The following is a 26,560-nucleotide window of genomic DNA, read 5'->3' as shown; positions in this document are numbered from 1 at the left end:
ATCTCTTTCAGTGACGACAGAAACAAAGATGCAACCAGCCAGAATGAAGCGTTGACTCACGTACACGGCTTGCTAAAGTACAAATCAAGGGGTTTTGGAGCACCTTGATGCTACCAACAGAATGGCTGGGCCCAAGCTAGAAATGGAAGCTTAAGCGAATCTTGCTTCCAATTCCTGCTTCGCATCACGCTAACGTCACGAATATATAAGCCTCGAATTATCTGCTAAGGAGCATCTTCAACTTCTTCGTTCATCAGTAAACAGAAGGCCGCCATTAGTATGGCACATATGCCATTTTTCCGATGATGATGGTGATCAAAGTGGCCAGAGTGAATTTCGGAAAGGGTCTATTACAGGTCTAACCTTTCAAAGTTTGTCCTTCTTTTTTTCTTCATCACTGGTGGGGATAGGGTCAACAAACCTCAGCCGTGAGCGAAGGAAAAAGAAACAGTCTTTTGACACGTCGCAAATGCAGGGAACTTTGGCCTCAGCACTCCAATACATACGTATTCAGGGGTACTTCAGACACGCCATAACAATGCATACACCCGAGAATTTCCTCATTTCCTCGGGCATGGCATTTGCAGAATTGACACCTCCACTGTCCTGCACAACTCTTAGATTGGTGTAGAATGTGTACTGTCAAAAAAGTCTTCACTAAAATACTGCGTGAAGTAAGTGATGGGAGTCCAGCCATCATGGGTGTCAAGAAGTGAGTCCTCCTCTCGAAGGGTCGTCCAGGTAGGATGAAAGCTGAAAGAGGAATTAAGATCCGTGCGGAGCGCAAGTTCGTCTGCTTCTTTTGCAGGTGTTGTGATGCCAGAACACCAAGCTCAGATTGGCTCTGACTGAAGGATAGTGGGCACTGGGTAGACCTCAAGGCAGCTTGCTTTGAAGTCTACCCACTATCTTTCAATGAGAGCCAATGAGAGCTCCGCGTCGTTATGACGTCACCGCAACCCCTGCGCAAGAAGCAGATGACTTGCTCTCTAGCTGCATAGGCAACGCAGTTTGGCACTACACGTTGCGCCATCTGGCGGCTGCAAAATAAAACACTGGGTAGGCCAGGACGGCCCAGGTCGCAGGGACTGCAGGGCGGGCAAGCACATTTAGAAACCATGTCCGATTGTAGCATTTCGGATCGGCGTGAGCCTTTTTCGGAACCGTTTTTCGTAAAAGTAAGTCCCAGCTCCACGTCTCTATGACCTCACTGGGTTCCTGCGACATCTCGCCTACTCCTGGAGTTCCCCCACTCAAAAACCTTGCTATTGCTGCGTGAAAGACTGCCACAGTCACGAAGGTGACTCAAGCGCACAGGCGCCGACTACGGGGCGGGGGGCTTGGGGGCCCTCTCCTTTCGTGCTCTTCGGAAACCGAAACCTCTGTGTGCACTGGTGCCCGCACATATCAATAGCTGGCGCCCAGTGGATAAATGTCTGTGGACCTTAGCACCTTAGTGCCCTCGAATATAGATAGCTGGTGCTCAGTGGATAAATAAAAATTTATCCACTCACCAGCTGTTTACTAAGTGACCAGAGCTGGCGAGTATAAATTTTTCTAACTATTTGCGCAGCCCTGTTTGAAGACCCTGAGTAGTATTAGCAAATACGATAAAGGCTAGTGCTGGAATTTTTTTTCGAGTCATTGGAAGTAGTTGCGAATGACAACAGTGGCACCTTTAGTGAACCTGCAGCCTACGGAAGTAGACGACATGGTGGTGCAGGCCCTCTTAGCAATATTGCCGTCTCTGCTCTACCTGTCAACCCAGGGTTCGGCAATCATGGCCACGAAGACAAGAGTAATTTGAAACAGCTGCTGGAACTCCGTGCTAATGACATCCCGTTGCTGCGATCGTGGCTTGAACAAAATACAAATGGATTTCCTATCAGATTCTAAATGAGAACTTGGAACTCATGGCCAGCGACTTAAACTGTAACCTTAATCGAAACTGTTTAGGAAAAACTTTTTCAGTAACCGTAACTGGAACGAAACCGTTATTTGAAATTTATAAAAACCATAACTGTAAAATATTTACCGGTAACCAATATTAACCTATATTAACCGAAAAAACTAAAATATTAGTTTTTCTCTAAAATGACCTTGAGAAGGGATCTTGAAACGAAGTGGCCATTTGAGGGTTGCAGTCAGCGAGCTGTGTATATGGTAATACGTTTCCGTTCAATCTAGATTCAGGATTAAGAATACTTAGTTGGAATCAGTGGTCAAGCTTACAATTAAAAGTCTCCGTTTCTGAATCTGCCACACTACTACAATCGCTAGATCGTTCAGTATGTGTCGCTTTCAGGGTATTAACTAATAAGTTAGAATTCAGATATGTTCATATCCAACTCGGTTCTTTCAAAACCACCGATGTTCCTGACCTACAACTATATAGGGATGTTGCGAACCGATTGAGGTTAGAGTTCGACCAGGTTGGACGTTTTTGAACTTTTATTGAAAAGTTAAAAAAAGTTTGTTTATAATTCGACTGCTGTGCACGTGCACGACAGGATGGCTCAGTTGACTGTGGATCCGATGGTGATGACCAAATGATGAAGTCAAACATTCTACTAACAACTCGGTCGGGAAACTGCCATAAAGCCTGCTTCGAAAAAGTGGCTCGGATCCGTACTCGAGAACCAACTAAAGGCGATCAAAACGTTGCAGCCACTCCGGGAACTGCACAGCTGCACGTATTGGTTCCATCTTGGTCGCTGCAGCGCGAGTGACGCCGCCGGATGGCCATCTTGTATCCAAAAAAATTGCGGTTTTGGAGCGTTGCGGAGGCTAGCGGCAACGTGCTGAAAACATGTTTTCTACTCGTTCGTCGTCATTCGCCGAAGCAGTTCGTTAAAACCCTTGGTAAGCCCAGATACTTGCTGTTGAGAACATGTGGATATTTTTAGGGAAGCACAGTGCCGCAGGAAAAAGGCACAACTCGTCGAGAGCAAGTTTCGCCGGTATCGCAGCATGATCAAAGCCTCCTTGGCACTCCGAAGTGCCGAGCTTCTGTACCTTCGCACGCTTGGATACCAATCAAGAAACGACACCGTGTAGATGCGTTTTGCGACTGCAATGTGCGTGAAGCCATATGTACATCTGGAGCAGTGTTTTACTTTACTCCGACGACTGTGTTACTAACTTGCAGCACTCGCGGTCCAAAAAACAAACTTGATCCAACGTTCAGTGGCAACACAAGAGGGGGAGGGAAGGTATGTCTTTTAGTTGTTAGACAGTTTACAGAATACCACGCACAACAGTTTATCACTGATCAGTGCTGGCTCATTAACCTACTTTATTGCACTTGAAGTTTCAGCACGGCTTGCCCAATTGGGATTGATCAACAGATTGCACACGACTGTATGGGCCGCGCTTCAAAAATTTTAATTCTCGCCATCTTGTAGTTTTGCCTTCCAAAACCCTCTCTGCTTCACAGCGTGGCTCTATTTGTGCTGGCATGTGATCTCTTAGTATATTTGGAACATAGCCATGGTTGATAATGCATAAGAGAAACCATACAGATTGTTTTCCCCCCTTTGATAGCAACTCCCCAGAACAGCTGAACGATCCAGAACTTCGTGGCCGATATATGATGAAAAGACATCTATGCGTGACACACCTTCAAAACTTTGCAGTGGCGCCGATTGCGAAGGCAGAGATGCAGCGCTTCGGCGTGCCAAGGAAGCTTTGATCACAACGCAAGGCTGGCGAAACTTGCTTTCGACGAGTTGACTTTTTAATGCAAAAGCATCAACTGTCCGATCAAACCGACGTCAGCTTTTGAAGTTGCGCCCAACGGCACATTCCCCTGTCCCAATAGAGCGAAGCCTGTAGCCTGTAGCAGAAACCTGATGGATAGGCTACCACTGGCTGGCGCGCATCATAGTTTCAAGGGACGAGGCTCCCCTTGGCTCTCAAGCGGCATAGTTCCAAGGAACGCCACCAGAGAAGCCTGGCCACAGAGCCCGCACGGGCAAACTCCGGAGAGGCTGCATGGCCAAGCTCAGTGCAGCGCGGCCACTTCACGAGCGCACAGCCGTTGGCCTCAGCAGTAGCAAAACGTGGCCGTCCATGCCAGTCCGCCGCAGACAAACTAAGGGAACGGAAGAACATTCATTGTTTCACATTCACAACTCACATGACAGAGTAGAAAATATGTCTTCAGCATGCTGGCGCCACTTTGCAACGATAGCAAAAACGCGATTTCGCACCACGATGGTCGTCCGGTGGCTTTGGACCACTTGTTTGCCTGAGTAGTGCATGTGCTACCCCCACGTTTGTTTTAATTTTCATAGTGCACAGAAGCTTAGTATTGCAGGTGCTTGCACCAGAAGAGGAAGTTAAAGTATGGTGCCAGGAGCAAGTCTTCAGCAGGTGCGTTTCAAAAGTGGTCCCCAAGTGGCAACAAATAATGTCACGGAAGCCGAAGTATCGTGCTCTTGCATGTTGCGATCCTGGCGGTTGGTCGTAGAAATGCTGAGATGCTGCGCGTAGCGCAACCAAACGAGTGTCGCTGCCGCCACGACGTCCCAACTTCTGGCTGCCGAAGCTCCAGTGAACTGCACACTGGAAAGCGACCTGCAGCAGAACAGGCGTCCGCCACATACACCACAACTGTTGGGACGCCACCAGGATCGCTTCCACGTCATCGGGCAGAAATCGAGGGACCACTTTTTTGGACGCTGTAAACACCAATCGGGGACTGGTTCCGAAATCATAGTTAAACTATCCTCACTCTAGGTTGCGAAAAAAATTTCACCAGGCAGCGGTACCCAAACTTCTCGCCGCGAATACACCAAGTATGAGAGTATAGAAAGATTAAACTTTCACCAAGTGTTCATTGAGGTGGTCAGTTTTAGCTTGCGAAATTTCAAGGTATACTTCTTTTCCTGTAAAAAAATGAGACCAACTCTACGAACTTGTACGCAGATGAACTGCAAACAGCAGTCTCTTACTGCCAAGGTGAACCGATCCAGCACTACAACCAGGGGCACCATTACAACCTAAATCACCCATCCCCCTTCCCCCTCCCCCGAGAAAACCACCACCACCATCGAATGATACGCAGAGGTATAGAGGCGGCCTCTACATTTCTATGGCAACAGCAGAGACATGGCACTATGGCTCACAAACACCCCCCCGGACATGAAGCCACGACTTTCACAAAACATGCCCGAATTCCACTGCAAAACCTCAACAATAACAAATGTAATTTTTTTGTGTTATAAAAATGTGATTTGCCAATCTCTGTTCCTTGAAAGTTGAAACATCCATGCGTAGTCCATTGCAGCTCAAGAAAGTAGGGCGAAGGAAAGAAAGGGCCGGGGAGGAGGAAGCGGACAATGCTGGAGGAGAGGGACAAACCTCTTCAGCGTTCCGTCTGCTTCCTCCTCCCTTGCCCCAACTTGAGTTGCAACGGACTATGGTCACTGAAATGTCCTACAACGCAAGTAGCCGAGAGCACATAATCTCGCCTTGGAGAAAGGAACGAGAACACCAAGAGAAATATTTAACATGGCAATTTCTTTTAGCCTTGCATAACCAGCGAGGAAAACTAATTACTTGAATATGTTGTTAAGTTACATAACATTGCAGAGAATCTGTTGTAATATCAGCTTCCGTTTATTCGCAGAAGTAATTTATTCCAAGGGTTCTTGTCATCAAGATCAGTTTAATTTTAATGCAGCCCTACTAAACTCCACGGCAACTCGTGCAAGTATGTATTCGAAAACAAATTTTTAAAAAGTTTCTTTAAGCATAGCATAGCAAATGAAGCTATGCGTTTAACTGTGAGCTGGACATTGGGCCATTAACTTTTGTCAGCGACTAAGTACTTTGGTGCAACTGTATCAAGAAATACTAACCAGAAACCCTACACTGACGTGACCAGCTCTGTCAGGAGGAAGCTAGATTGAAGAGCAGTTACTGCATAATACGGCGACAAAACTTTTTTTGGGGGAAAAAGTTATCACCATACACTGAAAAATCTTGGAATTGCTCACTTAAGATATGTCCATCAGTATTAGCACAAGGCATCAATTTCCATGACATAAGACCACCAAGGCATAGACTGCCAGTAAGGCAGACATTTTCCATAGTGAGCCTATTAAAAATAAAAATCTGCACTAAATCCAAAAAAAAATTTTCAAAAAATTTATTGTCTTGGGTTTGGGCAGATTTTACACAGGGACAGAAGATATCGCAAATTGACAAGTTATGTTTTTTCATCAATGGGGGAAGAAGTGAGAAGCTGGCCAGCAATAGAAAAAAAAAAAAGATCCCCTGCAAATAAGTTGCATGCACTTTTGTATACATACTAAAACGGGACACCATCATGATGTTGCATGCACTCAAGTATAGAGAGAAGGTAAGCGTCCAAAACTCGCGTTTTCAAACTGAGGCGTCATTTCATTCTAAAAAAAAAAAAAAAAAAAAGGCATAAAAAATTGTTTCAAAATACTAAGAGCCAAACAAGTTAGAAAAAAAAAAGGCCGGTTTCATGCATCGCAAAGGAAAAACCTAGTGATTCAATAAATAGTTAGCAATTAACACACTAACGCAGGATAATCAAAGTAAAAACAGAAGAACGCAAAAAACCGTCCCAATACACAAAAAAAAAAAAAAAATACAAAAACCACGCTGTGGCAAAAAACCGTTAATGAAGCCCTCACACCGTTCCCTCCCAAGCTTTGCAAAATCTTTTGCACCTTCACTTTTCATTTTTCCAGAAAAAAAAAAAAAAAGGAAACACTGGCAGCCAGCGCGCAAAGAAGCGCTGCAGAAATCTTTACCACACACTAACCAGACAGTCGGCGATTGCAGACCCAACAAACAACCTGTAATTCTTTCACAACACGCATACAAAACAAAGGGTAAGGTCAAAGCCAGCTTCGTCGGGTAGAAAAGGACAAGGTAGAAAAAAACAACAAGAAACGATCGAAGCGTACAAAGAAATTGTTCTGTCTTCCTCGGTGGGGCGCTTGGACAGTTTTCCACTTCCCAAGACCCCTTGGTTTCTTTTGTTTGTCCACAAATCCTTTCTCATATCCTTGAGGCAGGACGGGTTTCCAGGGGAGTAAAAAAGGCTCGGGGTGGGGGGAGAGGGAGGGGTGGGTGTGGAGGGGAAGGGAGGAGGCGCATCCTGCGTGTATTTCCGTTTCTTCGTCTCCCCTTTCCGATCTACTTGTTCCCGCACTTAAAGCATGAATCTATAGTGGCCTTGCTGGCCTCTTCAAAGTCACACGCCTGGACGTATCTGTAGATGCCGACCAGGGCCTTCTTGAGGGCGTCGTAACTGCTCGAGTACAGCATCTTCATCTTGATCTTGGAGCTCTCCGGACACCTGTGGGAAGATGCAACAGAAAATGCTAGGAATCCGCCGTTCAACACAGCAACAACAAAATTATGAAAAGCCTCGCTGAATGATGATCATGACTAGGGATGCAGCAAACTTTTTCCGAACTGAAGTTTCGATGGTCGAACCAAGCGGTTCGAAACTTCGAATTTTCAAACTTGTTAAACTAAGAAGTTTGACGCTTTTCGAACTTTGCACGTTCAGAAATGCAATGTTTTTCAAACCTTAGAGCTTATTACGCTAAAAATTCAATCCTTTTCGAACTTCCAAACTTATTACACTGCGAATTTTGATGCTTGTCGAACTTTCGAACTTAGACTAAATAATTCAACGATTTTCAAACTTCTTGCACAAAAAAGTTTGATGCTTTTCAAACTTCCAATGCTAAGAAATTTGATAATTTTCTAACTTTCGAATTCTGAAATGTCAAAAGTTTGACGAACTGCAAACTTTTAGGGTAAAAATTTGAAGTTCGAACTTTGAAAGACCGGGGAGCGGTTTCACTTGGATTTAGGCAGCAAGTACCTTCACATTTTTTTTTTCTTGAATTTTTACATGTGGTGTCTCATTCCTTCCGAAAGACAATGCCATTTATTTCAATGTTCTGGCATACTTAGCTTTAAAGAATTTTCAAAGGAGCGACGAAAGATGACAATTGTCAATTGTGCCATATTTGAAGCGCGCTATAGTTGAAGCTAGTTATGGTAGAGATGTTAAACTTTTTAAGAATGACTTATGTATAGCCAGGTAAGTGTCGTCTTAAGATACGATTATTGTTATTCACGACGAGTTTCGAAGAAATGTCCAGACACTGATCTACGGAAAATTATGCCCAAAACTTGGCAATTTTTTTTCGTCTAGATTTTTCGAGGTATTGCATTTACATTAACACTACAGACAAAAGAATACAAAATAATGTATTGTTTTTTCACGTTGAGGAATAAATTCTCATGGGGGAAGATTTCAGATATTGTTCAAGTTCAGCAAGTCATTAAAAAAAAAGCCATTTTATTTTCTCAGTTTACATTCTTGGGACGCGTTTCTTTTAGCTTGTACACGTTTTGGTAAGAGTAGAATTTGTTTCATAGTTCTGAGCCTATGAATATGCAAGAATACAACACTTCCGGAAAATTCTTGATAGTTTTTTCTTTCCAGTTTTTCATTTTCACATTTGTTATGTTTAATTTTTTCACCAATGGCACAGTTATTTAGGTTGAAAAGACATAGCTTTGAACTTCCGAACAACTAAGCATGTGACAAGTAGTGCCTTTTGACGAGTTTCCGACAATGACGACCTACGCCAGTGGTTCTCAGCCATTGATGTTTTGCGGGCCCCTTCTGGATCGGCGGAGACGAAAGAGGACCCCGTTCGCGGTGCGAGGAATGGCAAGTATAGGTTAATTATGATAGCGATTTAATAAATTGATATAACTAGGGGCTAGTGTGAAGTAAACTTCTCTTATTGACATAAACATGAGAAAATGCACCCACAAATTGGAACGTTCCGTCTCAATCTGAGAAAAGACAACTTTTACTTCCAGGTTCGACTAATCGTGTTGGGCTTTGCGGACCCCTAGAGTGCCTTCGCGGACCCCAAAGGGTCTGTGAAAGCACTCTTTACCCATTGAAACACATTAAAGGGCCCACAGTTCATTATTTTACATGACAATTTGAGTGAGGGAAAGCAGCAAAAACTCAAAAATATCAGCGTTTTTTTTTTTTTTTGACAAATAAAATATACTGATACCTTTAAGGTGTATGAAAGACTTCTTTAAAGGGGGGGGGGGGGGGGGGGGTGTAACCATCAAGATTAAAAGAATTTGCATCTGATCATTTTTATGTCCATGATTGTGTCCCGGAGGATGGAGAAAACGTCTCCATTAAAAATGTTGCGATTCCACTGCATAATCGCAGAGCAAACGTCAATCTTTTTCCCCCACCCGCAGCTGCGAGTGGCAGCCGAATGGACTACGGTGAGAAGATTACGTGACCTCGCTCAGCGCTAAGCTGCAGCATAACGCCCGCTAATGTCAGCAGAAAGAGGGAGAGCAAGCGTCCTCCGAGAGAGCACACGAAAACCTGCACAGCACCTCGAATTACATCCCTAGGAATGCGACCATCAGTGACGCTGAAGACTGGGATTGAGTTGAGGGATGCCAGAAATGCCGCTATCTCTCTTTTTTTTTATTACACAACTAGGACACGCAGGCAGAATCGGTTTTCTGTCCTTTACTTCAAAAGTGTAAGGGAAACTTGCAAATTTTCAACCGAAGTCCGGAAATCGTTGCACCCCCCCTTAAAGGGACATTGAACTCAGCAAAACATTTGAACTGTCCCGAATTAAAACGAGCCTCCTGGCATTAAGTATTACGCTAAAGATTGTCTTTGTTTTCAGGAGAAAGAGGTGACCTGCAGGATTAACACCCTAGTTTCCTCGTAGAAGTGGGGACAATTGGTGTCCCTCGGTGAAGCCAGCACACTAGACAGGCTCGGCAACTAGCAGAGCCCTATATGTAGAGAGTTTGGCCATTTGTTGGGAAGTATAGGAGACAAATGAGGCGATGCTATTGGCCGAAAGCGGGCAGGGCGTGTTCCGGGCATCTTCCCAAATTCGAAAGCGGCCAACCAGAAGCCGAAAATTATACCCTGGGTGTTGTCGCGAGAAACAAACAAACTTGATAAGTGTTTTGGAGTAACTGACTGAAAACGTGGCGCCTGTGATGTTTAAATCATGATCATTCAAAACTATGTGGAAGAGTGTGACTACCGAAATGATTGACATAATCCGTATGCCAAGCGCCGAGAATCTGCCGTCTGAGTGGTCACACAGTGTCAGAGTAAAGCAGTTGAGCGACACATTCATTTCTTACATCTTTCTGCATGATCATGATCAAAACATCACGTGGATCCTATTTTCAATCATGAAGGGTTACTACACTCCACTCTTACGCGCTTATTAAAACTATACTAACATATACCTTTGATTAAAGCTGTTTCTCGCTACCACCGCTAGGGGATTCTTTTAGGCTTTTGGTTGGCCAAGAAAGCATGTCAAGCCCACTTTCTGCGTCTGGTGCGGGCCTTCGCTCAGCCCGCGCCTCCCATTGACCAATCTCTGTGCACGACTCTGGCAACTGGTATACCACGCCACTCCGACCCTCACCATAACAGTCATTTTGGAAAACTAGTGGCGCCACCTACAGAGTTGGAGTCACGAATTCGGTAACTGTGAAACATTTGGCATTTCCTAATCTTGCTTTTTTTTTTTTTTTGGTTCGTGCAATTTTTTATTTTTTTTTTGTTTAAAAAATTAGACAATGACAACCATTTTTTATAAATACCGCATATGAATGACTGTGTAAACACAGCAAAACCTTTGCTCTAGTGAATTTCAGTTCCAGGGTCACCTAGATGCGCCAGTTCTAGAAAGCCCCAAACCACAAAGAATTTGCAATTCCATGGAAAACACCTGTAGATTGGTTGCAAGTGCACGACGAAGAGGAAAGTGGGTGGAAAATGTTTGCCAACAGTCTGCACTTTTGGCACGTCACCGCAGTTTGTGTCGCAAACGAGGCCTTTAAACCACGCGACCCCGATAGAGCAGTTGGAAACTTCTCAATACTGGAGTTCTCGTCGTTTAAGACTGCATGCACTTGGCCCCGAGCAAATGCAAGTGCGGGAATGTGCTTTAACCAGGGGAGTTTTGAGCTCATTGAGCCATTGGGATGAGACTTCGCTGCCCGACACTCAGTAACACACCCACCTCGACCAAAAATCTAAGCAGAAAGGGTGGCAGCCTCACCAGGTCATGAGGATGAGCCGGTCCACAGACATGCCGCTTTCCGAGGCGCCCTCGGCTCGCACGGGCACGGGGAAGTCGAAAACGCAGTACCGGCACTCGTTCTTGAACTTTTGCAGTTCCTCGAGGAACTCGCTGTAGGTGGCATTGCGGGGACCCGTAGACTCCACGTCGATCACCTTCTCGTCCTTGATGTGGTAGATGATGTAGCGGTACTTCTTGTCCTTCTTCACCTCCTCATACACCGTCTTGGCCTCGTTCGAGACGGTCACCCCTGACGACTGCGCAGACAGAAAGACGTGTTCAGATAAACAGTCCCAAGCTGCGCTAACGGACAGCAGGGTATAAAGTGAAACGCAGCGTGGGCACAATAGAACCTTTCCAAAATACCGCCGAACGACGTTGGCAGTCGCCATTTCTTGGGCATGAAGAGTTTTCGATTTGAGCTCAGCAGAGTTTACGTCGAACGCTAACGCAGCCATTGCATCGCGCTCCATGCTCACTCCGATTATGTGCCAAAACAATGGCAGATTCATGATAATTGTTGCAGCAGCTATGGCACACCTTTGAAAAGGGCCTATTGCTGCCTTTTCCAATTTCCTTCTCAAAACCTGAATGCTTCGATTTGTTTGTTGGCAGCGACTATTTCGACGTCCACTGTCAAAATTATTTCGACGTCTGATGCGACTTCCGTAAAACTTCAAAATAGGGGATTCATAAATTCGACATCCCCCCCCAATGCAGCCGGCGCAGTGGAAGCAGTTTTGTGGTTTCGTTCCGTGTAGTTTCTGATGGTGTTTTGTTGACGTTGCGACGGATTCATGTGTCGCGTGCCCAAGGTGTTTCAGTCCTGGTTTGCAGTGGAAATATCTTATTCTGCGTGTGTCGGACTCACTCGATGGTTCAATCATTCGCATGTGATGTGGCCCAGTGGCAATGTTCCAAGCTCCCACGTGATTTCGACACGCGTCCCACCTAAAATTTTGAATCTACAACAAAGACAAGCTGAATATTCCCGTCTTGTCGGCACATAACAAATACAAGTGCATACGGGTGCATATGACACAACGTTTTAGTGAACAGCAGTAATTAGAGCGAAATCGGAGTTTGGTTGCAGTCTCTTTGCATCTGGCTCCTGCCTAGTTTTAAACCGGGCTTCCCCAAATTCGTTTCATTCAGATTTTGTTTGGTTCGCGTATAACACGCAGAATGATCGGAATGTTAAATAAAAGGTTGTGAATGCAAACACTGCCTCCTTGATGTTTTTGACCGGTGCGAACGAACAAAGGTTCTGGTGCGGTTGTTCAAGAAATTATTTTGAAAGTGAACATCGAAATAGTCACTACCTCGTTTGTTGAGGCAATCCCAGCCAGTCCGGCACTAGGAACGTTACCGCGTGACTGCTTGCTCACTTGCCGCTGCATCTCTTTCAACGGCAACACGACACTCCTGTGGCATTTAATTGGCTCTCATGTCTTGCAGCGACCTAACTACGTGCTTGCACCAATTGTGCTGAAGCAGTAGCTGCGTCCGATTTACCAACACCTCCTGCACCGGTGCAGAAAAGTAGGACAGTGTACTTCCGGGAAGTGTATTAAGATACGACTGAAGTTACACCGCCCCACACTTTTCTGTACTGGTGCATAAGGTGCAAAAGAATCAAACGAGCCTATTGTACACCTACAGAATGTTTCACAAGCATACCTGTGACCGAGCGAACCTCCCTATAATGCAACCCATCACAAGTTTGTGATGCAAGCTAAGGCTTGTGTGTTGCAAACAAATTCATGTCACCTACAAAAATACATAGTGGGACAGCTAGACAACCAATTTCAAGATTACATTACCTAAACTATTTCTAAACTGGAGTCTCCTACCCATTTTATCGCTTCATGCAGGAAATGGTAGTCAACTGGAAACCCATAGATTCCCTGTAGGTCTTCCGCCCTTCGAACATATGCCGCCATGTGCACATGCACTTGTTAAATTTTTGGTGCCTACCCGCACTATAGTCTCTACAGTATTGCAGTCCTTTTCTTTTGCTGACAACCTTGTTTTGTTGCAGTTGGCAGTGGAATTGCCTTATTCGGTTGCAGTTGGCACTGGAGTTGCCCTTTTGGTCCCATATGAATTTCAGAACCAATCTGAATGAGCCACACCTTGATCGCAGTAATGTGACCAAAAGCATTTCTTGTGATTGTCACTGTCCCTGGCTCCCGCATGCTATTAAATGCAACTGTGGAAATATATCTAAAATAGTTTTCTAAAAACAATACTGTTACTAGATTTGGGATGACTTGCTCGGAGTAGAGAGTCCAAAAGCAAACTCTGCCAGCACATAAATACAAGGTAGCAACGCGCTGCCCACAGAAAGGGGTTTTCGTCACTCTGCAAGTCGCCTCCAGTCGACGACAATGTGACAACGGCAAGGATATACAATGCTTTCGGTGTTTCCCGCACCTTGAGCTCCTGCCCCCAGACGCCACCGTGTTCTAAATACACACCCTGCCGTTCTTGTCCCGTCTGAAACCAAAGAGACTCCGGCGCAAAGAGCGGCGGCAACAGTTGCCAGCGAACCATACCGCTTGTAACACCCCCAACCGACGACGACCACCACCACCCGCTGGTGCAACGCCCCCCTTTTTTTTTCTCTCAACAGGCAGCCACAGCGTGTCGCCCCCATCGCGGACAATGTTGTAACAAGCCTCCAGTCAGGGGAACTAACCCAACCCTCCCGCAATCAACTGCAGCTGGCAACTGCACGGGCGCTCACGAGGACGACGAAAGGCCGAAACCTTCCCTCGCCGAGCAAAGCCAGAAATAGGGCCCGAAAACCCCCCGCCCCACTCCCACAGGCACTCCGCGATTCCCAAAATAAAAGCGCTCGCTGCCCAGAACGCAAGAACGGCCCACGCAGCACGACGCTGCTCAACAGGTCCAAGAAAGAAGCCGTCGGCTCGCTAAGAACTTGAAACCTGCGACCGCCACGTGCGCATCTGAAGTGGCCTAAGGACCTTTCACCCTGTAAAACATTAGTAATGGTTCACAACAGTCACATGCTTATGACCAATGTGTTTCAGCAAATGAGGATCGCATGCAACAAAGCGTGTATCCGAATGAATCTTGTTACTAGGCAACGGCTCACTGTGCTCGCCTTTATATAATGCAGACAACGTTCTGCAGCATTTCAGAAGCTGAGCAACCACTAATGTTTGTGATGCGACTTGCCACACAACAATTAAGCTATTTGTTAAATTTATTCGCAGCCTATGGCCAAAAACCCATTGCTCGGCAATGCACCTGGACATGTCCCTATAGATAAGCTGACAAGGCAATGTAAGCTGACCTTTTCGCTGGACCAGATTTTTCATGCACCCCACAATTCAAGCTGCACATGCACAGAGCGGGGGGTCAGACATTGATTGGTCCGGCAGGCGTGCAGTGTCTAACCCGTCCTCTTAACGGCGAATGAGGTAGTGTTACAAATGTTTGGCAGTTCACCTTATACTGACTTACAAAAATGACCAAACGTGCAAGTTAGCCAGAACAAAGCCCTGCCTGCCAGGTTTCACTTTCAACAGCTACTTCGCTAGAGCAGTTTTAATAACAGTGAAAGCCAAAGGCTATCGCTGTTCTCCTTAGGCCAGGTAATTCGGCCAGTCCAATTAGCAAAGGCAGCGAACCATCAACAGCAACCTGGTAACCAGCAGCCAGGAAGCAGAAACAAAGAGTCAGTGAAACCATACCCCAGCAATTTGAGCTGTTTTCTGCCTCAAAGAAAAGTTCCTTCAACCCCCAGCAGTCTGAATCCTACCATTTAACAGAGAATGAAGGAACTTCACAAAGAAATGAACATGCAAGTTAATACCATGGTTGGTGAATACAGAGGTTTAATGTATCTGAAATGGCTGAAAGAACCCAATAAAGGTCTACACTGTGGCGGCTCAGTGCCTGGGGATCCACACAGCCTGCATCGGGTTATTTTAACATCAGCTTCCATGCCCCTTTCCAAATGCTATTGAGGAGTCAACGTTCAAATGAAGCTGTATACTAGCTATGTAGATACCACAAACAGTTGTCTAATTAACTTGTTCCAGCAATGAACACTACAAGCTTAGACTGGTGGGCAGAACTGCCATGAAGGCCACTTTTACTGTTTCGGGGACCCTGACACACTGCATGCATGTGCTACCCTTTTCTACTTTGTACCACCTTAGCTGGGTAAAAGGCCTCAAGAGAGTAAGATGTGACTCGTACGACCTCACTGCGCATGCTCACCAGGTCTGAGCAATTTTGGCAAGAATGACACTGCACTTTTCTGAGAAGTTAAATGATGCACGCATCAATAAAGAGCAAGTGGATGCTGAAAACACATTCCCGCCCAAGAAAGGATACAATGCTTCTTTAAAAACGAGTTTCAGCAATATTTGCCAGCACCGTTAGTTGACTCCCATTTAGCTATCAAAACATTTTTAAGGGCTGGCACACAGCAAGCGTGACGTAAACCGAGAAAATGGCAGTGTCCTCTGCTCCGCACAAACAGGGAAAACGGCAGCCAACCAACAGCACGTGCGGGACTTTGGTTGTGACCAGATAAACTTTGAAAGATGGACAGTAATGACTGCAGTAAATAGGTGCGTCTCATATGGAACAACGCGAAAATGGAGACTTCATGACACTAGAGCTGTGACGCCGCACCTGCCGCTACGTGGGCTTTTCATTTTTTTTTTGTTTTGTTTTCTGCCTATCAGGGAGGCGAGAGTTGGGAGGAATTCGCTTATCGTGAAGGCGCAGAACGTCCTGTGAACCCTTCCGCCGCTCGCTCTACCAAGGCCAGTGACTCGATAATAATTTAAAGAATAAATAAAAAAAAAAAAAAGCGTTACCGTTAACGAAGTAAAGAAACCGAATAACGCAAAAAAAAAAAAAAAAAACGCAAAAAGCTTAGCAAGCAGATAGTACCGCACCGACTGCTAACCCGGGAAAAAGAAAAAAAGCACTTTTGTAAAATCGAGAAATGAGGTCAAAACTCCGTAAAGTTCGCAAGAAAAAAAAAAAAAAAAACTTTCCTAAAAATAAAAAAAAGTTGAAATGAAAGAATACAGGCGAACTGCGCACCGCACAGTAAACTAAACCAGCCACCGGAATTGGACACTACGCTTACAAAACAAGTTTCTTTTGCTTTTTTGCCGATTATTACGCACGATTATTTATCGTCTGCCGGGACCGTCAGAAACTTTCAACGATGACAACTCGCAGCGGAACTTAGCGAGCAAAGAAACGCACAAGACGCCTGCTTCTCGGCGACTCGGTGCAAGCAGACGTGGGTTAATGGGCCCCCAAAACATTCTCGGGTTCAGTAGCTGAGTCGACAGTGAACGTTACTTACAATCATAACACAAACACACACAAAAAAAAAAGTTCAGTGACGCCGTTAAGCCTAACGCTGGAGCGGCGGTCTCCCAAGTCGTTGTTAAGCCTCGTCCGCAAGAACCGCCCTCCAAGCTGCACTGGCAACGGTCTACAAGCCCGTGACGACTGCATTCCACCAAAGGCGCGACCACACGCCAATTGCACACACATTCGCCATTGAAAAATACAGCTTCGCGGCACCAACTACAGAGGAACACATCGAACCAAAAAAACCTATTTTCTTTCTGTTTTCTTCGCGACACTCGGCAAAAGTGCCCTCCCGACTCGTCCGGAAGGGCTGATATGTGGCTACTTCTCTAAAAATAGAACATTTTCTGTTTGCCCTAGCACACACTCGCTTCTTGGGTTTCATTAAACAGCGGAGAGACGGTCAACGAGCAACGAAGCGGGACTGAGCCGAATTAGTTGTTTTTTTAAAACGGTGCCAAAATTAGCTCCTCAGAGGGGCTGCATTAGGCTTCGCGTGGCCTACACAGCTTGGAAGATAGCAACGCCGGCCGGTGGGCCCAGTCGAGCAAGCTACAAACTTTAGGCAAGAACAGCGAACGCTAACCGCACGTAAGGGCGCGTCGTAAACCGCGGTTTCCGCACCGAGCGATTAATGGAAAGGTTTCGAACTCACCATGGTGCTGGTTTTCTTAAATTAATGGGAGGACAACAACTGAGCGTACCCACACCACCTTCTTATTTTCACACTAGGCCTTCTCTCAGACGCTGACGGGAAGGGTGTTGTAGACGAAATCGGCTTCACATTCGGGATGTATCCCTCCGCGCGGCAAACCCGGCGCCTCTGATTGGTCGAAATTTCTGTTTTAATTTTTAGTTTTTGTTTTTATGTTTTTTAGTTGGTTTGTTGTTTTTGCGTTTGCGGGATCCTCAACAAAAATAAGCGACGAAGAAAAGTTCCTGATTTTTCTACAAGCACGACATGGCACTGTTAATACGGCGATCTCCTTCTAGTCTCACTATTGCGCAGCTGGAGAACTCACGCTGCGGAGCTGGCGCTTGTTATTGAGGATTATTTTTTGTCACGCAGGCATCGCTAAGCGAGGCGCGATGACTCAACAGAGCGAAGAAGGGTCATGTGATGGGGCGACAGCCAATGACGTCGCCTTACCCTTATTTGGAAATTTGCGGTCTTGTCAAGGGGAGCGAGCGCGCGTCTGCTGATGCTTCGCCGCTTCGCCCCTTGGCGGTGGGCTCCGAATAGTCATTCATTCGAGAATGTGGCGTCCAATCTCGGCGAATTAAACTCGCGTATAAATTAAAGTAGGTGGTGCGTGACGCCAGGGACCACAAGGGCGCGGTTCTGCTACACACTGTTAAACACTGATCTCTATGTCTATTTGCTGGATCGCGTTTGACCAGCTCCTCCTATGGACCGGAATGCGGTCACTGGCGGCCATCTTTAGGTAGAGTTATATCATCTCTAGCCATCATAGTAATATGGCGGACAGCGCAATGGCGGCAGGCTGCCATGAAAATAGCCGTAGATCTAGTACACTGTACCGTGGGTGACATTTCGTGCTTGATTGAAGTTGTTCGACGAAGCAGATTCTTGAAACCCGGCGTGAACGGTAGCCTCATTTTTGAGGACCCGGCAAAAGTTCTACGAAAGCGCAGCACCGGGGGAAAGCAGCGCAGCTCGCATCAAAAGCAGACTCCGTACCGTCGTCTGCTTTCGATGCTTCTTTCGATGCGACTTTCGATGCGTGCTGTGCTGCTTTTCTCCCGGTGCTGCGATTTCGTGAAACTTTTACCAGGTCCTCAAAAACCGGACTACTGTTCACGCCGAGTTTTAAAAACACGTTTCGTCAAATAATTTTAATCAAGCACGCAATATCACCCACGCTATTTTGACCGCAGCCTGCCAACCCACCTGCCAAAACGCTCTCTGCCATGGATGGATGATAGCGGCTGCAGCAGCTTACATTGGCTAGAGGTGATATAACTCTACCTAAAGATGGCCGCCAGTGACCGCATTCGCGGAGCGGGCAAACGCGATCCAGCAATTGTCATAGAGATCAGTGCTGTTAAAATTGAAAAAAAGAAATCAAGTTTTTTTTTTATTGTTTACTGTCTGCTAGGCATTTTTGCTCATGTTAATTTCCATGCAATATCTTTAACGTGCATGCATAGCATTGGAATGCGTATTTATGCTCACCAAAGCAGTCACGAAAGGGGCACAAACTTTTGTTGTCATATGCTCTTCGTAAAATTAGGTTTTAGAAAACATTTCCCGTCCAATCTTTAATCATGCGCCACCAGCGCGCCACACACAAATCGCGTGACTTTTTTTCCCCTCCAATTTCAAGCAAATGTGAGCTGTTTCTAGAGTTATTATAGAGTAACTTCTTCCCGTTACATATAGCTGTGAGATGTTAAATTGCACCTGCATGTAAAAAAAGAAGAAAGAAAACAATGTGTTTGTTACATCTGATTCTGTAACTGCAGAGTGACGAATCTGCCAAGAATGGAAGCTATGCCGTTTTATGCTGCAGAAACCAGAAACTGATGCAATAAACTCAATTTTAGTTAAAAAAAAAAAAATCCCCATGTAAGAAAAAAATTATGTTTTCCTAGATTTGTCTTCCTTCAGAACGGAATGAAACCTACTCAAAATGTAGCTGTGCGAATATGGTCCGCACACTTGAACAACAAATATGTGCGTGCATGAGCATTTGTCATTAGTCACTGCTCTTAAATTGTTTTGAAGCATACAAAAGCATGATAGTTCCCTTGTTGGAACAAATAAAATAGTTTTCACCGCTGCCATTCATGTAATGAGCAAAACAAGTTTTTGAAGATTAGGCTTCCTTTCCCAGTAGGGGAATGTCTCAAAGGGTACAAAATAATAGAATGCAAGCGAGCGGTGAAAGTTAAACCACACCATTAATTTCCGTCGCAAGATAAATATCGCGTCAATGGCATTTGTATGTCATGAATAATCAGAAATTCCTTAAAAACTCCCTTTCGACATCAAAATTCATCTTGTGCTGCATATCTGAGCGGTGCACATTTGGGTGCGATGTGTGTACACTCGAAACAAGCCCCCATCAATCTTGAGAAAAGAACTAAACTTTAGTGAATGTTTAATGCACGCTGCAGAAGCCTCGTGGAAGCTCATCGCAAACTCGTGCTCAGCAGCAAAATTTTTTTCAAGAAGTGTTTCAGCTTCCTATAAATTATGTTATATAAATTCCTATAAACCTAGGAATATAGGAATTTATATAGGAATATATAAATATAAGAAATTCCTATAAACCTGACCGATTTTGTTGATGACAAATTATGTTAATGAGATTTTCTGAATGATCGATACAAGCTTATTTGTCTGCCAGCAACGGACTCAACTATGGCAGCCAGTGAATACTACCGACATCCAACAAATCCTCTAAAATGGTCAAGCGCATTTACAAAAGGACCATTGGCATTAATACCTCCGGTAACGGCAATAGACCTTTCTGGAAATACGTGGTACACCCACCATCTGCTTTACGCATTGCAACTAACAGAAGTACAGCACGCGAAATTATCTAAGCGAAGACAAAGTTGACGTTGGATTAACAGTCTGCAATTTCAGAACACAGAGAAGGCAGAAGTGAAACAGTGTACTTGATGAACTTGTTTTCCGTTCACTTTACTTTTTTGCGTGCTCCGAGCTTCTAATGGTAAGAATGCATTGTGTCGCTATCAGGATATACAAAGTGTTTGAGCCCGAACGACTCACATTCGAGCGTATATCCAGACAGCCCCACAATTCCCTTCGTTGCAAGGTCTCCTGGAATTTTCCAAAGGGCGTGTTGCTTCTTTCAAAGCACTATAATACTGCCAGAAAATAATGAGCATACGCCCATTTCGCAATCAGTGCCCACCCCTAAATTTTATAACATTCGGAAAATGCACAAAGTATGTATCTTCACATACCGTTGACCTAGAGAGTGTCCATCCTCGAGTCCTACACGATTCTCTACAAACTTTAAGTGGGCACATGCTCGGGGCTTTACGGTAGGAGACAAAGACTCGCCTGCACATTTCGTGGCTTTCGGGGAATATGAGACGTCAGTACATTAATTCTACCGCAAACAAACGTCTGAAGGTGCGATTGCCAACTCACCTGCTTTTATGAGCCGTTGGTTGCTCTCCTAGAAAGTACAAGGTTCTAAGTATTTCTATGAATTGAGTTCCTGGAGAAGAGTTTTCATGAGCAGTAGCAAGATCTTCCAATGAAAATTACGTTCTGCAAAGTGTCCCCCCTCAAGAAAAAAAATTAAAAAATACATACCGTAACTTTCTGACAGATAACCCACCTAAAATTGAGAGCAAACTAGCTGAAAATAAGAATGATGGCACACCAACTTTTGGTGTGCCATCAACAAAAGTTTAAAAAGTGCTATATTTAGATCATGTGTCCATGATTAACTTAACGCGGCAAGGGGGCAACGAAGCAAAGACGGCTGTACTTTCCGCCATGGCTAGCTAGATGCATTATGCCGAGGTCATCATTGATCCAAACACTACGACTACTAGGAGTGGGCCATCTGTCTGTGCTGAAAAGAAAATAGCAAATTAAGTCAAAAATAGGGAAGGTGACCTTTAAGGGCGGTGCATCTCTCGGGATTTTACGGTAGCTTTTTTTTCCCCACAAAAATGAATTATGCATCGCCAAATGTTTAGCCCTTGTCCAAATGTGGCACTGGAAGTTGGGACCAGATGCCAGAAGTTTAATGGTTTGCCGTTATCCAATTGAAAAGTCACAAGCAATTTCAGAAATTTTCAACAGAAAAATGGCGGCCGACGTCATACACGACGAACGACGTTTGTTAGAGGGGCCCCATTTCCTCACTGAAAGCTCCGGAAAATTGTAACTTCTGAGGGAGTGACAGTTGGTTCTGAAAACTTGATTCTGGTCCGAACCATTTGGGCAGCATTACTATTTTTTTGGGGGGGGGAGACACATTGTGCATACAGCTGCCGCAGCACATTTAACCGAAGAATTCGTTCCGTGAAAAAATGCAACACACAAAAGATAAAGTGGACATGTCACAAAATTTTTATTACTCCTTTCATTTTTATACATTACGGTTTCCCAGTCTCACAAGTGTGTTGTCTGTGTGACAAGTGCTGCTTCACAAGCCACTGGTTAATGGTCAATAATAATTAAGGTGTGTAAAAAGTGTCTCACAAAAAAAAAACAAAAAAAAAACAACAAAGAGGTAAAGGATCATCCTTTCAGAACTGACATTCTTTCGGACTGCCAGACGCCTTTCAAAACCACACCATGCTTTATAAAAAAAAAAAAAAAAAAAAAAAAAAGGGAAAAAAAGAATGTTACTCCCAAAATGGGGACATCTTGGAGAACAGGTCACAGAAAAAAACAAACATCAGCAGGTCATTGTATAACATTTTCTGTATGTTTGCGTTCACACAACAACCATTCGCTCCACACATTTTTTTTTCTTCTTTCCTACAAGGTTGTGCAGAGCTGGGCCAAGTTTATCAGACAAAAAGTTTGAAAAGCAAAACTTCCTACCTCAACAAACTGCGGCTATTTACTTTTTTTCGTTTTTTGTATGTTACACATTCAAAGGAGGAAAAGGGGAGGCTGGGATTTTCTCGTTAAGGGAGGGAGGGAGGGAGGAAGGGGGGGGGGGGGGGGCAAGAGGGAAAAGGGACAGTAAAGCGCCTAATACACAAAAAAAAAAAAAGAAACACAACGCTAGTTCTCTTGTTAAAAAGACGGAAGCAGCGGCGCAACTTTGAGACAAAAGCGCTCCGGCAAACCCGCAAACACCTTCCCGTCGTTGTCTGCTAAGCTCGCAACACAATGTCGTCAGCTTCTATGCGCCCGCACCGCATCATCTGCTACGCAGGAATGCGTCGTCTGCTAACAGCAATACGCTCGTCTGCTAAACGGCCTCTTCCGAAATCTTATCTCGTGTTAGTGTAAAGTCAAACCTTACTCATCAAGAAACAACAGGGCCCCGCAAAGGGTTCAGGGACCCAAAGAACCCTGCTCGCACATACACAAGCACACACAGCACATTCCGAAACATTTTTCGAAAGCAGACAATCATTTTTGGGGTGCGTGCCTCTCTGAAAACAAAAGACTCTAGATGAAATAATAATAATAATAATAAAAAAAAAAAGGGAAAGGAAACTTGACAGAAAAACAACTTTCCTAAACACAAATGTTTGCACAGTGGCCTAACTGACTTGCGTCTGCTAGTGAAACCAAGTAACGACGATGGTCGGTATAATGCATTTCTCGGTTAAAGAGCCTGTGCCGCTTCACATCGCGATTCGGCATCATCACAGTACAAAGGAACGCGACGAAGGAATGGGGTGGGCGGGTGTAAGGGTTGGTTGTACTAGTCTGTGTTCGCAAACACTGAATGAGAACTGAAAGAGTAAACAAAGAGACTGACAAACACGAAGAAGTGCGTGGCAGGTTTGAATAAATACGGCACAAGCTCGCACGTGGATGAAGCTCAGCGGCGCCTTCCTAGGGTAAGGGACCGATTTCGTGCCTGCCCGACAGTCTCTAAAGGTGTGGAACTTGGATCTTTCAGACTGTAATCTGAGCTCTCGGTTGCGCTATGGTGCAAATTCAGACAAGGGAGAAAATTGAAAACAATGTAAAAATTGAAAACACCAAAAATACAAACATTCGCATAAAAAACAAAACAAGGAAGTATAGGAAAAAAAAAAAAAAAGAGCATCTGGGGCAGTGAATACAATAGTGTCAACAGTGCCAGTGGCCCGTGCGCAAGCCTTTGGGATCTCCCTTGTCATTCCTGCCTGCTCTTTGCCTTGCACAAGGATAGGCCCAGCAGAATGCATCATCAGGCCTAGCCGGACCAAGCAAGTAGCATGCAATGTTAGGCCAAAACAGAACCCTAAATCAGGTATCATATTGTATCAAACAAAATTGTGCACAAAACTTAGCATGGCAATCTTGCACTCTGCAGAGCCAGTAGGCTTAGTGAAGGTCAACTGAGCATGGTTAGGACTAGCTCGGCTGAAACTCAAACCAACAGTTATTCGTGCCAGGTATAATATGGACTGATATCCAGCTCAGCAGGTCACCATTTATGGCCCAGCATATCATATCACACAATCAAACTGATCTTGATGGCAGACCTTGCACTGTAGTGTTACGTTAGGCTTAGCAGAGCACATTTTTCAATGTTAGCTGGGCCTCACCCCTGCACAAAACATGAAGCAGGCCAGCCCAAAAGGAACGAATCTCTAATCTCTTCGCGATCAGTTGGCTGGCTGAACATCATTTTGACATTCAGCCCAATCGAGAGTATGCAAACAATGTCGTGTGGTTGGAAGGATTTGGCATGAAATGCGACTAAATTGCACGTTTCGTCCAGCATCTGAAATATCAAAGCACGCTGCACCTTCTAAGCTGTTCCTTGGGAACCTACACTAAGTATCTCAAAAACTAGTCCTTATTAAAAAAAAAAAGAAAAGAAAAAGTTGTAAAAAGAAAACAACTAATTAGCTGAATGGCTTTCCACAGCTGGTATGACAAAGTCCTACAATGGGTCCCAAATGTCACGAAGGTGCTACTGTCCACGCCATAGTTGTGTCACCGGTAACGTAACAAAAATGCCCCCCTTGCACTGCAAACAGGATGGGAAAAAAAAAAAGGAAATGCCGATAAAAACAGAAACGATTGATGGAAAATCAATTGTGAGCACATCTCTTGGACAAAAAATAACGAAAGCGGTCGGTACAATCTTGAATCGCGGTAGCGGTAGAAGCAGGAACGATCCACAAAGTTTACAGCCAGTGAGCCAGCCAAGAACTTTTGCATCCGAAAACAGTGTTTTATCTTTACATATGTCGTTTTAAAAAGAAGTCCGAGCAACCAAAAGGGGAAAAAAGGGAAACACACGTGTACGAAGAAAAAAAAACAAAAAAACACCGCTTGGCAGCAACGGCGTACCGTCCATTCCAACTACTTCGTCGTCGTCGAAAGCAAAATTACAAAAGTTTGCGGAGAGAGGCTCCACACAAAGAGAGTGCGGCAGACGACACTGGTGAGTGGATGCGGCGGCGGCGCAAGCAGACAGGAAAAGGGCACCGAGCACAAATATAGGAAACAAAAACGGAACAATCACAAAAGAAAGAAAGGAACAATCCAGGAGCCGGCACCTAAAGTTCTCCGCAGCGTTGCAAGTCCAATCGCAGAATGGGAGGCAAAGGAGGGACAATAGGGAAAGGAGGTAGGGACGCGAGAGAGAGAGAGGGGGGGGGGCCACTGTTGTTTTTCTCACTTCCACCGTCGTAGGTTCCACTTCGTTTCTCGGCTCTGCTTTCCCCTTCCCCTTCCTCTCGCCGGGTACCGGCGGTCGCGGCAACGACGGATGCCCTCGCTCCTCGGTGCCAGGAACGCGCGTCGCCGCGGCAACGGCGGCAGTGGTTGCTACGGCGACGGATCGACGCCTCCTACGGTCGCCGACAACGCAAAGAAGGCAGGTACGAGCTTCGGTGGCCCCGCCTCCGACGCCTGCCTCCTGCCTACGACGAAGCATCAGCGTCTCGTGCACCTCCAGCGCATGCGCGTGGCTAGATCGCTGCGGAAGGCACGAAGCGCTGACTGGAGGCCCGGTTTTCGAAAGACGCGCCTCGTCGTTCTCGCTCTTCCGGCAACCACAGACGACAAAGCCGCAGTGCAGAATTCTCTGCGTCGCAGGAGAAGGCCCACGTAGGGCACGAATCGTAACGCAAGCGCTGCACCGGTGTTCGGCTCAATCTCGCGCTCAGTCAGTGCGAACGCGAGTTCTGGCCTAATGCCCGGGTTCCGCTAGAGCGGCAAACAGAAACAACGGACGAGCTTTGGACACGCACAGTGCATGCGCGAACGCACCTTTGGCAGGCCTGCAGTCTATAGGTGCTTGTAGAGTAAGCACGAGCGATCGCACTGCACGTGCTCCACGCTCGTTCGCACTGGTTCCCTTTGTTCGTGGCTCTAGCGGGACGAGGGCACGACACTGACGTGGCGCTCGCGTCCGGCCCTTGCCCTGTGGCAACAATCTTCGAGCGATGCCGACGATTCGGCGCCACGACTCTGCTGTCTGGGAGGCGCCCGACGGACCACCCGGGCGGGAGGAAGGGGTGCGAGGGGGGGGGAGCGGCATGTGCGGCACAGACAGGAGGGGGCGGGAAGGGGTCAGTGTGAGGGGGGGACGGGAGAACTAGTTCCCACAGGGTGCACCGCCGCCTCCCCCGGTGACGGAGCTGTTTGTGGGCGGTGAGGTGCCCGGGCGCGCCGGCGTGCCCGCTCCGCCGCCGGCGAGCCGTGACTTGTGGTTCAGCTCGAGCTGCGAGAGCTGCTTCCACAGCTCGTCCCGCTCCTTCTCCCGCTTCTTCTCCCTGCGCGGAACGTGGTGCTGTCATGTCTGAACCGGCCTTTTATGCCAGCTGTTACTTCCCATATTCACAAGAAAAGAAGGAACGCTTTTCAGGAACAAATTTCCAGCGACGGTGGAATTCCAGAAAACATACTGATTGGCAAACAAACTCCTATAACTTACTAATCAACTTTTTAATTAGTGAAAATAAACGTACGATTCAAATTAGAAACTTGCCGACCGTCTGCAAAAACCCCTAAATCAGTCGATTTTAGGAAGGCTCGAAGCGCGTGGGAGGCGTGAGGGTCCGCCAGAGCTTCCACTTCTGCAGCAGACTAAAGGCCGAAAATCGAAAAACGCGGACAATAAAAAAAATGGCGCGCATTTCCGCGTTGCCTGCCTTGTGCCGGCAGCACCGAGTGTGTCTCTTTTCTGAACCATCCCATTTGTAGGGATTTCTTTAAGTATTTGCAGAAACCACCCGTACATGTTTCCACGCGCTTACCCGGACTGGCCTTTACCTGGTGTCGTGTCGTCACACAGAGCGACAACGGCGCTACAGTGGTCGCTCTCGTGTCGCACTTCAAGCGCCACAGTGTTAGTCCA

The 26,560-nt window shown here is 45.9% G+C and overlaps 2 protein-coding genes and 1 pseudogene across 4 annotated transcripts in view; all 3 read right to left on the bottom strand.

The window, feature by feature from the left end:
• Positions 1-6,137: 6,137 nt before the first annotated feature.
• On the bottom strand, positions 6,138-7,140 carry LOC8053399 (annotated as a pseudogene).
• On the bottom strand, positions 6,138-17,606 carry LOC8053400 (cofilin/actin-depolymerizing factor homolog). Of its 2 annotated transcripts, none has more exons than XM_002435089.4 (3): positions 17,209-17,606; positions 11,157-11,434; positions 6,138-7,342 (listed from the first exon to the last, which is right to left on the bottom strand). In XM_002435089.4, the coding sequence occupies exons 1-3, from the start codon at positions 17,209-17,211 to the stop codon at positions 7,180-7,182; spliced, it is 444 nt and encodes a 147-aa protein (XP_002435134.1). In that variant the 5' UTR covers positions 17,212-17,606; the 3' UTR covers positions 6,138-7,179. The 2 variants fall into 2 exon arrangements, with proteins under 2 accessions (XP_002435134.1, XP_029828366.1); XM_029972506.3 differs by having other exon boundaries at positions 11,247-11,434; positions 17,209-17,354.
• A 4,010-nt stretch (positions 17,607-21,616) lies between these two features.
• LOC8053401 (serine/threonine-protein phosphatase 2A 56 kDa regulatory subunit alpha isoform) overlaps positions 21,617-26,560 on the bottom strand; it is a 48,405-nt gene continuing 43,461 nt past the window's right edge. For both annotated transcript variants that reach the window (XM_029972498.3, XM_029972499.4), the window contains exon 11: positions 21,617-25,976. In XM_029972498.3, the coding sequence (XP_029828358.1) occupies positions 25,799-25,976 (178 nt within the window). In that variant the 3' untranslated portion in view covers positions 21,617-25,798. The remainder of the gene's footprint in view (positions 25,977-26,560) is intronic.

This window comes from Ixodes scapularis, unplaced genomic scaffold (genome assembly GCF_016920785.2).
Source record: "Ixodes scapularis isolate PalLabHiFi unplaced genomic scaffold, ASM1692078v2 PGA_scaffold4__175_contigs__length_147842914, whole genome shotgun sequence".
NCBI lineage: Eukaryota > Metazoa > Arthropoda > Arachnida > Ixodida > Ixodidae > Ixodes > Ixodes scapularis.
Note: the sequence above shows the minus strand (reverse complement) of the source record. Positions and strands in the feature narration are given on the sequence as shown.